Raw genomic sequence first — 15,221 nt, 5'->3', positions numbered from 1 at the left:
GATGCATTTTTCCAGATACTATTAGAACTCAAAAATAAAGATGACTTAATCTCTGTGGTCGATCCATAAGATGAAAAGTAACAAGAAAGAGCTAACTTGAAGATCAAAATCTGCAAGTTCCATTTATAATGTGGAAAATACATTTAGCTCCAGCAACATAGGTTGTTGAGTTAAAAAAATACATTCTGTGAGTAGAAAAAGTGTCCAGCACTTGCAATATGATTGAAAGAGCATTAGCATGGAAGTCTAAAGACTGAATTCAAGTCCTAACTCTGTGACTAGATCCAAGTGTGGCTTTCTGCACATTCTCTTTGGGAATCAGCATGATTGGAGATGGGGAAAATCTTTAAGATTCTTTACAATTTTAAAACCTATGTTTCTATATTGGTGTAGTTGAAGAGGTTTGCCATGAATTCCCTTTGTCATTAAATCCCTCTGAAATCTCAATTTCTTCATCTGTAAAATGGAGATAATTATCAGGGGTTCATGACGCCCCAGATATAACCAGGTCCCCTGGCAGTGTGCATTGCAAGAGATGGGAGAGACAAAGACATGGATACAAAAAGTAAGGTGAAAGGGTGTGGGGAAGTCGGGGGACCACCAGCATTCCCGTGAGCCAGGTGGTACTGACTTAAGTCTAGCACTCGTTTTTATTATCTTTTTCATGTTATGGATTACAATGATTTCACGTGAAAAGCTCATGGGTTAATGGTAAAATATATAATCTAAATGGGAACAAAGAGACCACGTACTTCTTTTTACTTTATCTAGTTCCTCATTTACTGAGACATGAACTCAGGAGAGAGATAGGAACATTGCCTCAGGCTTTAGAATAGCAAACTGCTCTTATCTGCTAGGCTGACATCCTTTGATCATTCTCTCTGCCTTTGGATTCCAAGCTCAGGTCCCATTGCAGACATCCAGGCTGTAGCCCTCAGGCTTGAAGGCGGGGTGTGTTTGCAGACATCCCTGATTGGTGGAATGTCCCCCTCAAGGTCAAGCAGCTTTTGCTCAGTGAACTGACATGTCCACTGGTTGCTCTTTGGCAAAGTCCTGTCCCACTCCTGGGGTTCTCATGTCTCTACCCTAACCCTCAACAGATAATAATGCCTATTTTAAATGGAATTTGCAAGACTCAATCAAATAATGTATATAAAATTAATTTATGATTTTATATTTGAAATTTTTCCAGCCTTATAATCCTTGATGACAATCTTATAATGATGTTCTATTCTTATAATCCTTGAGATTTGGAAGAATATTTTAGGGTATTCTTCATTTCATCTGATGACTCTATTATCTAAATATGCCCTACAAGTGAAATTTTAAGATTTGCATCACTATGGAAAACCTTTCAATAAACCCAGATAACTCTCAAAATACAAAAATCTAAAGTTATTTGATACTTTAGATATAACTATACAAATGAAATATATGAATTTATTAATTTCGCATGTATTAGAATTCATTTATGCTAAATTTAAGCCCATAGTGGAAACATATAAAGGCTATTTAGACTGTATAGTCAACTCTTAATTTTACTCATTTATAGGAGTATAAAATATATGGATAACATATCCTAATGCAACCCAAAACTATAGGTTGTTTCTTTGATATGCACTTTAATGTCCACAAGGATATCACAAAGACAGCCAGACACACACATACGTATATAATCATAAACTCACCCTGTGATATGTTCCTAACCTGCTTAATAAGCCTAGAGCTTGAATGGATTGGGTTATGATTGACAGATAGAGGAAAGATACAGGAAGACCATCAATCACTGCCATTAATTCTACTAAGCAAATGATCTAAACACTTTAGAAAATATACTATTAACTGTTAAAAGAGTATGAGATTCAGTAGAAAATAACATACCCTTCATAAGAGGTAGTTATGCCAGCAACTGAAGAATTATCACAGGTCATGAAGAAAGTTGAAAAATAGAGTATATACTCAAATAAGGATAACCAGCATGCTATGTGGGCAGCTTGTTTGACAGTAATCTTGAACTTCTTCATAATTAAACCACCAACAATATATCCAATGCATATTGGAGGTAAGTTATAAACACCTATAAGTGCAAGCAAAATATTTATTTACAAAGTGGCTTATTACTTTTATCTAATATGTCTTATACATAAGAAACTATTTAGGTCCAACTCTCAGTGAAGAACAATGATTTAATTTGATCCCCACTTAGTTACACATTACATACAGGGACATTTTGAAATGCCCCATAAGGCTAAAGAATACTTTGGAAGATTATTATTATTATTATTGTCATTCATTTAATTAATTGCAGTAGGTTATAAATTTCTTTTAGATGGGGATCATGACCAATATTTCTTTTTCTAGGATAAAGGTAGTAGTGGCAAAGTTGACCGGTAATTTATTAATTTACTAATTTATTAATCTCCATTCTGTAGGATTGGAAGATATACATAATTTTTCAGTTATTTATTCCTCCTCCAGTTGTTCAGAATTTGACTCATCTCAAGGTACTTCAGAGGGACACTTTGCCAAGCCTGTTGCTGTCAAGTGTACATACATTTCACTGACCAGCACTCTTCCTCTCTCAACACCGCCCAAAAAAAGGAAAAAAGAAAATAAAAAGGAAAAGAAACCCTGTGTTGCATTCATACAATGCCAGCACCTGGCTCACTGAATCATATGCTTGGGAGAGCTTGTTACAAATCCATGCCAGAGCCACACACTGTAGTCTGATTTAGTATGTCACGTCTGAGGGGGTCTGTTATCTGAACCTATCACAAGCACTCTAGATAATACGACCTCAAGTAGCCTGGGATATTGACTTTTCAAAACAGTGGAAAGATCCCAGGAAAAATCCAAGGTATGGTACAACCACGAGGGTCGGTGTGGAAAAGCAGAATGTACGTGGCTGCAGAGACACCGAAAACCACCAGGGGGACCAGGAATCTAAGTTAAGAGGAACATGAATCTACGAATTGAAGCCAAAAGAGTAAAATCTCGGAGTAAAACAGAATCCTGAGGCACTAATTCTGTCTTCCTTTATAAGATAATAGATTGACTCTTTGAAAATTGTGTCTAATTTTTGCATTCCCCAAGATTTCGATAAGTATTATGAATTTGCATTTTGGCTGGAGAGAGAGAGCAGAAAAGAGAAGAAAGTCAGGCTGTTTCTGGCCTCTTCCCTTCCCCACCCTTTCTTGATTTTTTTTTTTTTTTGGAGAGTGAAAGGGGAAAATATAGAGAGACAGAGATATCCTAAAAGACTTCAATTTAGGAGTTTCCTAGACCTGACATCACACTGTTCACCATTTCATGAAAAAAAAAAAAGTGTGCTGCTAATACAGAGAAAAGCAAACATACCAATTAGAAAGATTGCCTCCGAAGATGATTTTCCATATTGCTGTTCCATATATTTAGGCATGAAGGAGAACATATTAACAAATGCATTGAACTGTAGCACACTTATAAGTATGAAAAGCATGTAAATTGGATTACATGAAAGACTTTTCATGAACGGTAAAAAATCTGAAATGAAAGAATGACAACAGAGTCAAACTAACTTGGCTTTGTATTTTGTGACTGGCTTTTTCTGAAACATCAACCTCCCCTATAAATTTTTTTTTTCTGTTTTGTAATGTGTACATGTTTGTTAATTCTTTTAATCCCTCGAAAACTAAAGTTATAGCATTCCCTTAGTAGCTTCCAGAAGTCAATTATGTAGCTGACTGGGTAGGGATCAGAACACAATAGTTTTGCCTTCAGTAAGTCACTATTATGTCTTAAAGCAAAACTCTAAAGTGACCAAAATATTGTCTGTGTCCCCAACATTTCATTTTTGTTCTTCTCTTTTTCCTTCTGTTAATATACTCTTTTCTCCAGAGATCATTTGGAATGAAAAATGCTTGTTCTGTCTTCTAAAGCCTGGAAGGAAATAAATTTGATAAATAAGTTCACAATCAAATACTGATTTTTATCCCTCCTTGAACATTTAAAATGAAGACATATGCAGGAATTAATGGGATATAATTTGGTTTGAGTACCAGGAATCTTTCTGTTCCTTCAGAACATTTTGGTGGATTTGCCAATGTTTAACAACAAGATGCACATTAGAACCATCTGGAAATATTTTTTAAAATACCAACACCCAAGTCCCACTCCCAGAGATGTTGGTTCATCTGGTACATTCTAAGAACCTTGTAAATGACATAATTAAAACTTTTCCCTATTTGAAAAGGCACAGAGCCAAATTTGTGGCCTTTCTCTAATAAATGTGCCAGGTCACACTGCTGCCATTTCAGCTCAAATTCTCATTTCTAATTTCTTTTCACTTTGCCTGTCTTCAAGTTCCCTGCCTTGATTTCCTTATTTTGTACTATCCTGGTTTGCTTAGTAAACTGCCTAAAAATTCATTCTGAGACAAAATATCAGTAAATGAACAATCTAAAAGAAGAAGCAGCACAGCTTAATACAAAGAAATGAATTCTAATTGTAGAAATCATTTTTACAAATAAGGTACATGACAGGAGAAAGAATTGTCAGAGCTCTTTGGAGCTTTTTAAATCACACGTTTCTTGACATCCCTGTCCTAATAGATGACTCTCGTAGTTCAAGTTTATTTTCTATGTGTCTAATACTGAGCTAAGCTCTTAGCTAAGCTAAGTTCTTTCCTAGTTTTGAAAATTGAATTGATCCTGCAGACCACAAGAGGTCTATCAGTCCATATCAAGCCTTTGAGAAGAGTTGTTAACATAATCGTGATGATTCCGAGAATTTGCAGGATTCTGAATTGGCTCCTAACAAGCCAAGACACATTAAAATATGTTCAATTGTGTTATAAATGAATTTGTAGTTTTTAACAAAAATTCTGTGCAAGTTGATATTATAATTTATGGATGGTGATAGAAATAGCAACAACAACAATAAATATACTAGTAGCAGTAATAATATTAATAGTAATGTGTGTCAGAATCCTTTTATCTTCACACAACAATCCTATAATAAGTACTATTATTATGCCCATTTTACAGACAAAGAAACTGAGCCACTCCCATCCTCCAAATAAACACTCTTTAAGAATTCCAGTGCCCAGGACATACACCCACACTAATTAAATCAGACCTTCTGGAAATACTACAGAACGTCCAGGCATCAGTAATTTTTTTAATTTCTCAGGTGATTTCAATGTTCAGCCAAGTTTGAGAATCTTGAATACTAAATACATAGACTATCTTAGCTTAGTCTCCCATAGAAAGACCTGTAAATTATGCTTTGAGCATAATTGAGGATCTATATTTTTAAAAAGCTACATGAAATATGCCCCTGCAGTTTACTGAAAAACCTTTAAATGGCTCAATATTGCCTGTATCATACATCACATGATAATTTTTTTAATAATTTGTTACTTTAGGAACAGTTTCTTTTTTTTTTTTTTTTGGTAAGGATTTTTTAAAATTTTTTATTGATACATAATAATTGTAGATATTCATTGACTACATGTTATATTTTGATATAAGCATATAACATATAATGTTCAGATCAGGGTAACTGGGACATGATTCACCTGAAACATTTATCATTGCTTTATGTTGGGAACATTTGAAAACTTCTAGCTATTTTGAAATATAATAAATTATTTTTAACTATAGTTGCCCTATTGCACTATCAAACACTAGAACTTTTTCCTTCTATTTAACAGTATTATCCATTAACCAACACCTCTTCATTACCCCTTCACATCACCCGGAACAGTTTCTTCTTAAAAATTATTTTTCTTTCCTCTGTCAAATGTAGGGAATTATATCACCTATCGTGTCTTCTTTCTCTGCTTTAACTTCCAGGAAGCTCACAGTTAAGCTAACATTTTGGTTACAGAACTAATACAAATAGATTATTAGGATTAATATATATTTTTCCTACTTTAATTCTTAGCTTGAATTTCTGTTGGTTTATTTTTTTAAATTAGAACTATGTTCTCTGTAAAGCAAATTTTTTAAAGCAAATGGGACCAAATATAGAAAAAGTCTGAGGTAATTCAGCTTCCAAATTACACTGTTTATTTTCAAGGAGTAGCATAGGAAGAATTAGACTAGTTAGGCATTATGGACTAGTGACTGTTAATGGCAGTTGAAATGTCTCCACAAAGCATATTATAGTGTTGGACTAAAATGCAGACATAGCTATATAAAATAAACAATAAATTATATAGTATTTAAAATGTTTATATTTGCCTTTAGTGATTCCACTCTTTTGCTTCTTGACCTCTTCTCTTTGTTTCTCTTCTTTGTTATTTTTAATTATGTCAGCATTATCCTCTAATCCTTCCTTTGGAAGTGTTTTGGGCAAAAAGAAGAAAGGAATGGCAGTGAGCACATTCACTCCTGCACAAATCAAATAGCCAAACCACCATGCACCAACCCAACGAGTATCAGTGGGAGATATGGTCAGTTCATCTGTAAAGAAATATATGCATTTTTATTAGCTCAAGTCATTATTTCCTGTACAAACAGTAGAAAATCATTAAAGTTATAATTCTCAAGTCTATCTAAGTATAAAATTTGTATATAATTCAAACATCCATGAAACTTGTCTGACAATATGTGCTGTTACAATATTGTCTAATAATAAGTTAGTCTGATTATCAGTCCTAACATGTAAGGTATTTAAAAATAGGTACTTACTAAGTAACTAAAAGGTCTGTTTACGTATCCACAAATCACTGCTTGATTAAAAGCAATTGAAACCACTGTGCTTAAAGCTTTTGAAACCAAGAAATATGGTTGAAGTGCAGTAGTCAAAAGAGCTTGGATTTTGAGTTAGATCAGCATTTTATCTAGCTCTACTGCTTTCTGGTATGAAGTATTTGAAAAGTTATTTAAACTCTTCTATTTCGATTTGCTACTTGTGAAATGGATATAATCTATTTAACTGAGGTTCAACTAAGGCAATGATTACCGTGATATCAATAATACATTAGAGATGCTTTGCATACTCTCAGTACTCAATAAACAGATTTTACTGATTACCTGTGTTCACAGATCCAATGTCTACATAAACACCTGTGCAGAATGATGCTAACAAAAGTCCAATCAAAGGGCCAAGGATAGCTCCTGTTTCTATAAACCCTAAAAATAAACAAAAATATAAAGTTACACTATATTTATATACCCATATAAAGAGTTCTGGATCCATGAAAAGCCTGAAGATTGAATTGTTTTGTTTTAAATATTCTATTTGATGTACACATTAGCAACGTTTGTTTCTGTAAGTCTTGAAAAAGAGGCCTCAGAATTTAAAGGCGCTTTCTCTAGGTCTCCAAATTCTTTTTCATGTTGGGTCTCAGGTAAAGATTTTTGTAGCATGTTATGATGAATTTCTTGTAGCACATTCCTCAGAAAAGCTCCACTCTCAAATCTCCAACTTGAAGCTTCCTTCTGGCTATGCCCTCATAATTATGATACCTCTCTTTGGTTTTATCGTGCTCTCCTTTTTTATCTTTTCCATTCTTATTTTCCATTTCCATCAGTCCTCTCTGTCCCTACTTGAATTCTTACTCATTGGAACTTTGTCATCAGCTGCCTCATGACTTGTCTACAATTCAGAGTCTATGCTAAGCCCTCCCTGCTCACTGAAAATCCAGACACAAACTTCTTCAACTTTTTTCTTTTTCATTCCAAAATTTGTTTTTGCCTATTGTCTCTGCCTTCTGCACAGTTCCATAGAGAAGTCCACGCTATACACATCTGACCTCTTGTTGTCACCCCCTTCTATCTTCTCTGAGGTCTTGTTCTACCAAACACTCCTTCTCTTGTGCTTATTCCATCTCCCCATTCAGTGATTCTACAGCATCTCAAATCCGCCCTGCTTTCTTTCCTTTCAGTATACTCTCTGCCTCTGCTTCCCCACCTCTCACTTTACTCAAATCCCTCCACTTTATCCTCCAAATACTCTCAAGTAGAACCAGTGATCTCTTTTGGCACTAATCCAGTATCCTCTTCTGGCCTTCGCTCTCCTAGCTCTCTAGGTTGACAGTGCTGCCCACTCCTCTTTTGACATTTTCCTCCTAAGACTTTCACAAAACTATATATTTATCATTTCACTTTTTCCCTTATGAATATTCCTTCTTTGATTTTTCTTCTTCCTACCCTACTCACTAAGTAGAAGTATTTCCAAGTATTTTATCCTAGGATCTCTCAATGGATATATGGCATTCCATGGCAACCTCATTTCTTCCTCTTGATTTCATTTATTATCTCTGGATAGATGATTCTCAGACATTTTTATTTAGCTTTTATGTTCTCTCCTACACTCCAGAACCATACATGGAACTACTTTCTTGATGTATATCAATTTGATTTATAGTTATTTGATTATATACACACATGTGTGCACATACATTATATATATATAAAATACCCATAAGCATGTAGTTATTTATTTACTAACCTTATATGGACCATGCTTATTCATCTTAATACATATAGAGATTATCACAGTTACTTTTTTGTATTATACACCCTAGTATTTGTTGAATAAGGAAATGCATATTATAAAAAAGTGTTTGTTCATTTATTATAAGAGAGTGTTTGCATTTTTTTCAATATAACCATGTGAAGGGATTTGAAAGAACTGAATTGAAAAACACTGAAAAAGATTATTGTAAAATCAATATGTCACCAAAAAGTGCCAAGAGTTATTTGGGGTAATGATTCCTAAATATTTTAATCCACCTTGATTATGTATAAGTCTATTCCTGTCTTCTCTCATCCTCTTCAACTTTTCTGGTTTTTAAAGGATATATCTTTATTAATAGAAAAATTACCCTATATTCAAAGTTATGAGTTTATGACCAATTATGGATAGAATAACTGAAGGATATAAGCAAGCCATGCATAGTACATTAAGAACACTTAGGATATCGGAAGACAACATAAGAAGGTGGGTCTTGGTTGGCTATTGTGCCAGATGACATATGTGAAATTAAGGTAATTTCAAGAAACATAACCTGCCAGATGCAGGTAGGTTCATGCCTGTAGTCCTAGCTATTCAGGAGGCTGAGCCAGGAGGATCACTTGAACCCAGGAGTTTGAGGCTACAGTGAGCTTTGATCGGGCCACTGCACTTTCACCCAGGTGACAGAGTGAGACCTTGTCTCAAAAAAAAAAAAGAAAAAAGAAAAAGAAAAGAAACATAACCAAAAAGATGATGGCAGATATTTGTGATAATATAAAGAAGTCTGAGTAGTATGGAGAGATTGTGAAGAAGAGAAACTATATAGAAACTAAAGAACTAAATGGGGTGAAGAGCAATGAGTAATACATGGAGAGATAAGATTTAATAAATAAGGAGTCTGTATGTGTCATGAACATAGTAGAGAAGACATGATTAAAAACGTTTGAGAAAAATTATACTTCAAGAATGTTTGTAAGAAATTGATAAAAGAAAATACTAAAGATAAAATGACCAGAGGGGGCTGAAAGATGGCAGAGTGGAGGTGACCTCCTGGATTCGTGCTCCCAGAGAGGAAGGCCTGGATCTCAGTCTGCCACAGCGCTAGAGGATCGCTCCCCCACCAGAACAGCGGTGTGAATCCACGAGAATCAGTGTGGGACACAGAGAGCAAGAAAAGACTGAGGTGAACGGAAAATCTGATCAGGAAAATCTGGAGAGTGCGGGACGGACAATAGACAGGGGAGCATGGGTCGGCTGTACCCACCTCACCAGCGAGTGAGGTGGGTTCAGCCCCACAGGAAAGCGGGCTGTCTCCCCACTGACCCCCACTCCCACTCAGTTAGGGATCTGCTTGAAGCTGGTGCAGAATCACCGTGGGAGACGCGGGCTCTGCAGACAGGAGACAATAGCGGGAGGCATTTCGGACCCTGGAGCCCTGTGGGCGGACTGCAACCCGGGGGAGAGGGTTCACGCCGGGCTGCAGCGAAAGACACCTGGGGGCCACCAAACTGTCTCCTTTACGCGGGCGGCCAGGCTCCCGCAATCCCGGCTCCCCCAGTCCCTGCCGGATCCTTAACATTCGCCCCCAGCACCAGCGACTGGCGGGCCGGAACCACCATTGTTGGGGTCCCCAGCCTAGCCGCTGCAGAGTGACTGGGAACTGGGCGGCTCCATCCCCTGGTCCGTGGCCCCCCACTAGGAACTCCGCCTTTGCTTGAACACTGAGGGCTTCCCCGGTCACGAGGGAGTGGAGCATGGACCTTGCGGACACTGGGGCGGGGGACCATCACCCCCGGGAGCTGCAGCAGCCGGGGTGCTGGGCAAACATGGGCACCCCCCCTCCCCCCAGCTGCTGTCTGTCGCGCAGAGAGAGGCAGAAACCACCTCGGGAGAGGAAAAGGCAAGGAAAAAGTCGCTTTCCGTCTGCAATTAAATCAGCCCAGGGATGGGACTCTCAAACCGGTTTTGGGCCAAATTAATTCTCTGGGGCTGGACCCAACAGGAGCAGCCCAGCAGCTGAGGCAGCAAAATCCTGAACAACACGAGAAGGGCTCCCCCTAGTGACAGACGAGGCAGCTTACCTGGGCCGCTGCACAGCCCAGGATCAGCGTCCACAGAGAGCCTCTGTCCAGCCTAAAGCTAGTTGAAAGAAGGGACCTAAGGATTGATCCAGATGGGAAGGCCTCAGTGAAAGAACTTGGGGAGTATAAAGAATCAAGCTGAAATCTCGCCTTCGAAGATTACTAATTCTCCACCAATTGACACAAATCAAACTCGAAATAGCAATATGTCACAGGAAGAATTTCAATCATGGATCATAAATAAGCTGAATTTTATGCAAGAAAAAATGGATAACCAACACAAAGATACCACAAAAAAGATCCAGAACTTGGAAGAAAAATTCACTAAAGAAATCAAAGTATTGAAGAAAAATCAAACTGAACTCCTGGAAATGAAGAATTTATTCAGGGAGCTACAAAACACAGTGGAAAGTCTCAAGAGCAGGGTAGATCAAACAGAAGAAAGGATCTCAGAGATCAAAGATAACATTTTCCAATTAAATAAGTCAGTCACAGAGATGGAGCAAAGAAATAAGAGAAATGACCAGAGCCTACAAGAAATGTGGGATTATGTGAAGAAGCCTAATGTGAGAGTTATCGGCATTCCTGAGGATGAAGAAGACAATAAGCAAGGGCTAGATAAGCTATTTGAAGACATAATTGAGGAAAATTTCCCAGGCCTTGCCAAAACTCTAGATATACAGGTTCAAGAAGCTCAAAGAACCCCTGGAAGATTCATACCAAATAGGAAGACACCACGTCATGCAGTTATCAGATTGACAAAAATTTCCACTAAAGAGGCCATTCTACGAGCTGTAAGGAGGAAGAAACAAGTTACATACAAAGGAAAATCCATCCGAATTACACCAGATTTCTCAGCTGAAACCTTACAAGCAAGAAGAGACTGGGGCCTCATTCTCACTCTTCTGAAACAAAATAATCCCCAGCCTAGGCTCTTATACACAGCTAAGCTCAGCTTTACATATGAAGGTGAAATTAAGACATTCTCAGATAAACAAAAACTCAGAGAATTCACCAAGACAAGACCAGCTGTCCAAAAAGTACTCAAAACAAGGCTACACACGGACCAGCAAAAGAAAGACGCACGAATATAAAACTACTCATGAGAAGAAAAAAAACCCAGTTATCACAATGGCTCAAGTGAGAAAACAGAATAATGAAATTCAAGCCAACATGAGGAACAGATATCAGTCTCACTTATCAATTCTCTCAATAAATGTGAATGGATTGAATTCCCCACTCAAGAGACATAGGCTGGCCCAATGGTTAAAAAAATACAAGCCAAGTATCTGCTGTCTTCAGGAAACTCATCTAACCTGCAAAGATACATTTAGACTCAAAATAAAAGGGTGGAAATCGATATTTCAAGCAAATGGAAGCCAAAAGAAAGCTGTCGGGGCAGTTTTAATCTCCGATAACTTAGTTTTTAAATCAATAAAAGTAATGAAAGACAAAGATGGTTACTATATACTGGTGAAGGGTACCATTCAACAAGAAGACATAACTATACTTAATATATATGTACCCAACTTAGGTGCACCCAGATTCATAAAGCAAACCCTACTTGATTTGGACAAAATGATAGATAAGAGTACTTTGATAGTCAGAGACTTTAACACACCACTGACAGTACAGGACAGATCCTCCAAACAAAAAATAAACAAAGAAACAAAGGATTTAAATAGAATGCTAGAACAAAGGGGCCTGACCGACATCTACAGGGCATTCTACCCAAAATCCACTGAATATACTTTCTTCTCATCAGCCCATGGGACATTCTCCAAGATTGACAATATCTTAGGACATAAAGCATGTCTTAAAAAAATTTAAAAAATAGAAATTATACCATGCATCTTCTCAGATCACAGAGGAATAAAAGTAATAATGAACCCTAACAGAAACTCTCATTCCTACTCAACGTCATGGAAGCTAAACAACCTTCTCCTGAACGATTATTTTATAAATGAAGAAATCAAGATGGAAATCAAAAGATTCTTTGAATTAAACAACAATGGAGACACAACTTATCAAAATTTGTGGGACACAGCTAAAGCAGTCCTGAGAGGAAAATTTATTTCCATAAATGCCTATATCAAAAAGACAGAAAACTTACAAATAGACAATCTAATGAATAGACTCAAAGAGCTGGAGAAGGAAGAACAGACCGACCCCAAAACCAGCTGAAGGAGAGAAATTATTAAGATCAGACCAGAACTGAATGAAAAGGACAACAAACAAACCATAAGGGAGATTAATAAATCAAAAAGTTGGTTCTTTGAAAACATAAACAAGATTCACACACCTCTGGCTAGGCTAACCAAGAGCAGAAAAGAAAAAATTCTAATTACCTCCATCAGGAACCTGAAAAGAGAAACCACGACTGATGCCACAGAGATACATGACATCATCTATGAATTTTACAAAAATCTTTATGCACACAAATTGGAAAATGAGGAGGAAATGGACCAATTTTTAGAAACACACAGCCTTCCCAGGCTCAACCAGGAAGAAATAGAATTCCTGAATAGACCAATATCTAGATCTGAAATCAAAACAGCAATAAAAAACCTTCCCAAAAAGAAAAGCCCTGGTCCAGATGGGTTCACACCTGAATTTTACCATACCTACAAAGAAGAACTGGTGCCCATCCTACATAAACTATTCTCCAATATCAAGAAAGATGGAATTCTCCCCAACACATTTTACCAAGCCAACATAATTTTAATACCAAAACCAGGAAAGGATGCAACAAAAAAAGGAAACTACAGACCAATATCCCTTATGAATATAGATGCAAAAATTTTCAATAAAATCCTAGCAAATAGAATCCAAGTGCTTATCAAAAAAATAATCCATCACGACCAAGTGGGCTTCATCCCAGAGATGCAGGGATGGTTTAATATACGCAAATCTATAAACATAATTCACCACATAAATAGAAGCAAAAATAAAGATCATATGATCCTCTCAATAGATGCAGAAAAAGCATTTGACAAAATTCAACACCCTTTTATGATAAGAACACTTAACAAAATAGGCATAGACAGGGCCTATGTAAAAATGATACAAGCCATATATGACAAACCCACAGCCAGCATCATACTGAATGGGGAAAAATTGAAAGCATTCCCACTTCAAACTGGAACCAGACAAGGCTGCCCACTGTCCCCCTTACTTTTCAACATAGTATTGGAAGTCCTTGCAAGAGCTATCAGGCAAGAGAGCAGAATCAAGGGAGTCCAAATAGGGAAAGAAGAGATCAAACTCTCACTCTTTGCTGATGATATGATGTTATATCTAGAAAACCCCAAGGATTCAACCAAGAGACTCCTGGAATTGATAAATGAATTCAGTAAAGTCTCGGGATACAAAATCAATACACACAAATCAGAGGCATTCATATATGCCAATAACAGTCAATCGGAGAACCAAATTAAGGACTCAATACCCTTCAAAATAGCAACAAAGAAAATAAAATACCTAGGAATATATTTACCTAAGAAGGTAAAGGACCTCTATAGGGAGAACTACGAAACACTGAGGAAGGAAATCGCAGAACATGTAAATAGGTGGAAAACCATACCATGCTCATGGATCAGAAGAATCGACATTGTTAAAATGACTAACTGCCCAAAGTTATCTACAGATTCAATACAATCCCTATTAAATTACCAACATCATTTTTCACAGATATAGAAAGAATAATTCTACGCTTTGTGTGGAACCAGAGAAGACCCCATTTAGCAAAAGCAATTTTAAACAACAAAAACAAAATGGGAGGTATTAATTTACCAGACTTCAAACTATACTACAAAGCTGTGATTATTAAAACTGCTTGGTATTGGCACAAGTGCAGGGACACAGACCAATGGAACAGAACACAAAATCCAAATATAAAACCATCCTCATATAGCCATCTAATCTTTGACAAAGCAGACAAAAACATACTCTGGGGAAAAGATTCCTTATTTAATAAATGGTTCTGGGAAAACTGGATAGCCACATTTAGAAGACTAAAACAGGACCCACAGCTTTCACCTCTCACAAAAATCAAATCACGGTGGCTAACAGACTTAAATCTCAGGGGGGAAACTATTAGAATTCTAGAAGAAAATGTAGGAAAGACTCTCACAGACATTGGTCTAGGCAAAGAATTTATGAAGAAAACCCCTAAGGCAATCACAGCAACAACAAAAATAAACGAATGGGACCTGATTAAATTAAAAAGCTTCTGCACAGCCAAAGAAACAGTCATGAAAATAAAAAGACAGCCTACAGAATGGGAAAAAATTTTCACATACTACACATCAGATAAAGGTCTGATAACAAGAATCTATTTAGAACTCAGGAAAATCAGCAAGAAAAAATCAAACAACCCTATCAAAAAATGGGCAAAGGACATGAATACAAATTTTTTAAAAGAAGATATAAGAATGGCTAACAAACATATGAAAAAATGCTCAACGTCCCTAATCATCAGGGAAATGCAAATCAAAACCACAATGAGATATCACTTAACTCCAGTGAGAATGGCCTTTATCAAAAAGTCCCAAAACAACACATGTTGGCGTGGATGCAGAGAGACAGGAACACTCATACACTGCTGGTGGGACTGCAAACTAGTGCAACCCCTGTGGAAAGCATTATGGAGATACCTTAAACAGATTCAGGTAGACCTACCATTCGATCCAGCAA

At 36.9% G+C, this 15,221-nt stretch overlaps 1 protein-coding gene across 3 annotated transcripts in view; it reads right to left on the bottom strand.

Annotated features, from left to right (window-relative positions):
- Positions 1-15,221, bottom strand: part of SLCO1A2 (solute carrier organic anion transporter family member 1A2) — a 47,898-nt gene that overhangs the window by 13,032 nt on the left and 19,645 nt on the right. For all 3 annotated transcript variants that reach the window (XM_045554229.1, XM_045554230.1, XM_045554231.1), the window contains 4 exons: positions 7,020-7,118; positions 6,225-6,446; positions 3,358-3,522; positions 1,882-2,077 (listed from right to left, as the gene is read on the bottom strand). In XM_045554229.1, the coding sequence (XP_045410185.1) occupies positions 1,882-2,077; positions 3,358-3,522; positions 6,225-6,446; positions 7,020-7,118 (682 nt within the window). The remainder of the gene's footprint in view (positions 1-1,881; positions 2,078-3,357; positions 3,523-6,224; positions 6,447-7,019; positions 7,119-15,221) is intronic.

Source organism: Lemur catta, chromosome 6, assembly GCF_020740605.2.
Source record: "Lemur catta isolate mLemCat1 chromosome 6, mLemCat1.pri, whole genome shotgun sequence".
In the NCBI taxonomy this organism is placed as follows: Eukaryota; Metazoa; Chordata; class Mammalia; order Primates; family Lemuridae; genus Lemur; species Lemur catta.
Note: the sequence above shows the minus strand (reverse complement) of the source record. Positions and strands in the feature narration are given on the sequence as shown.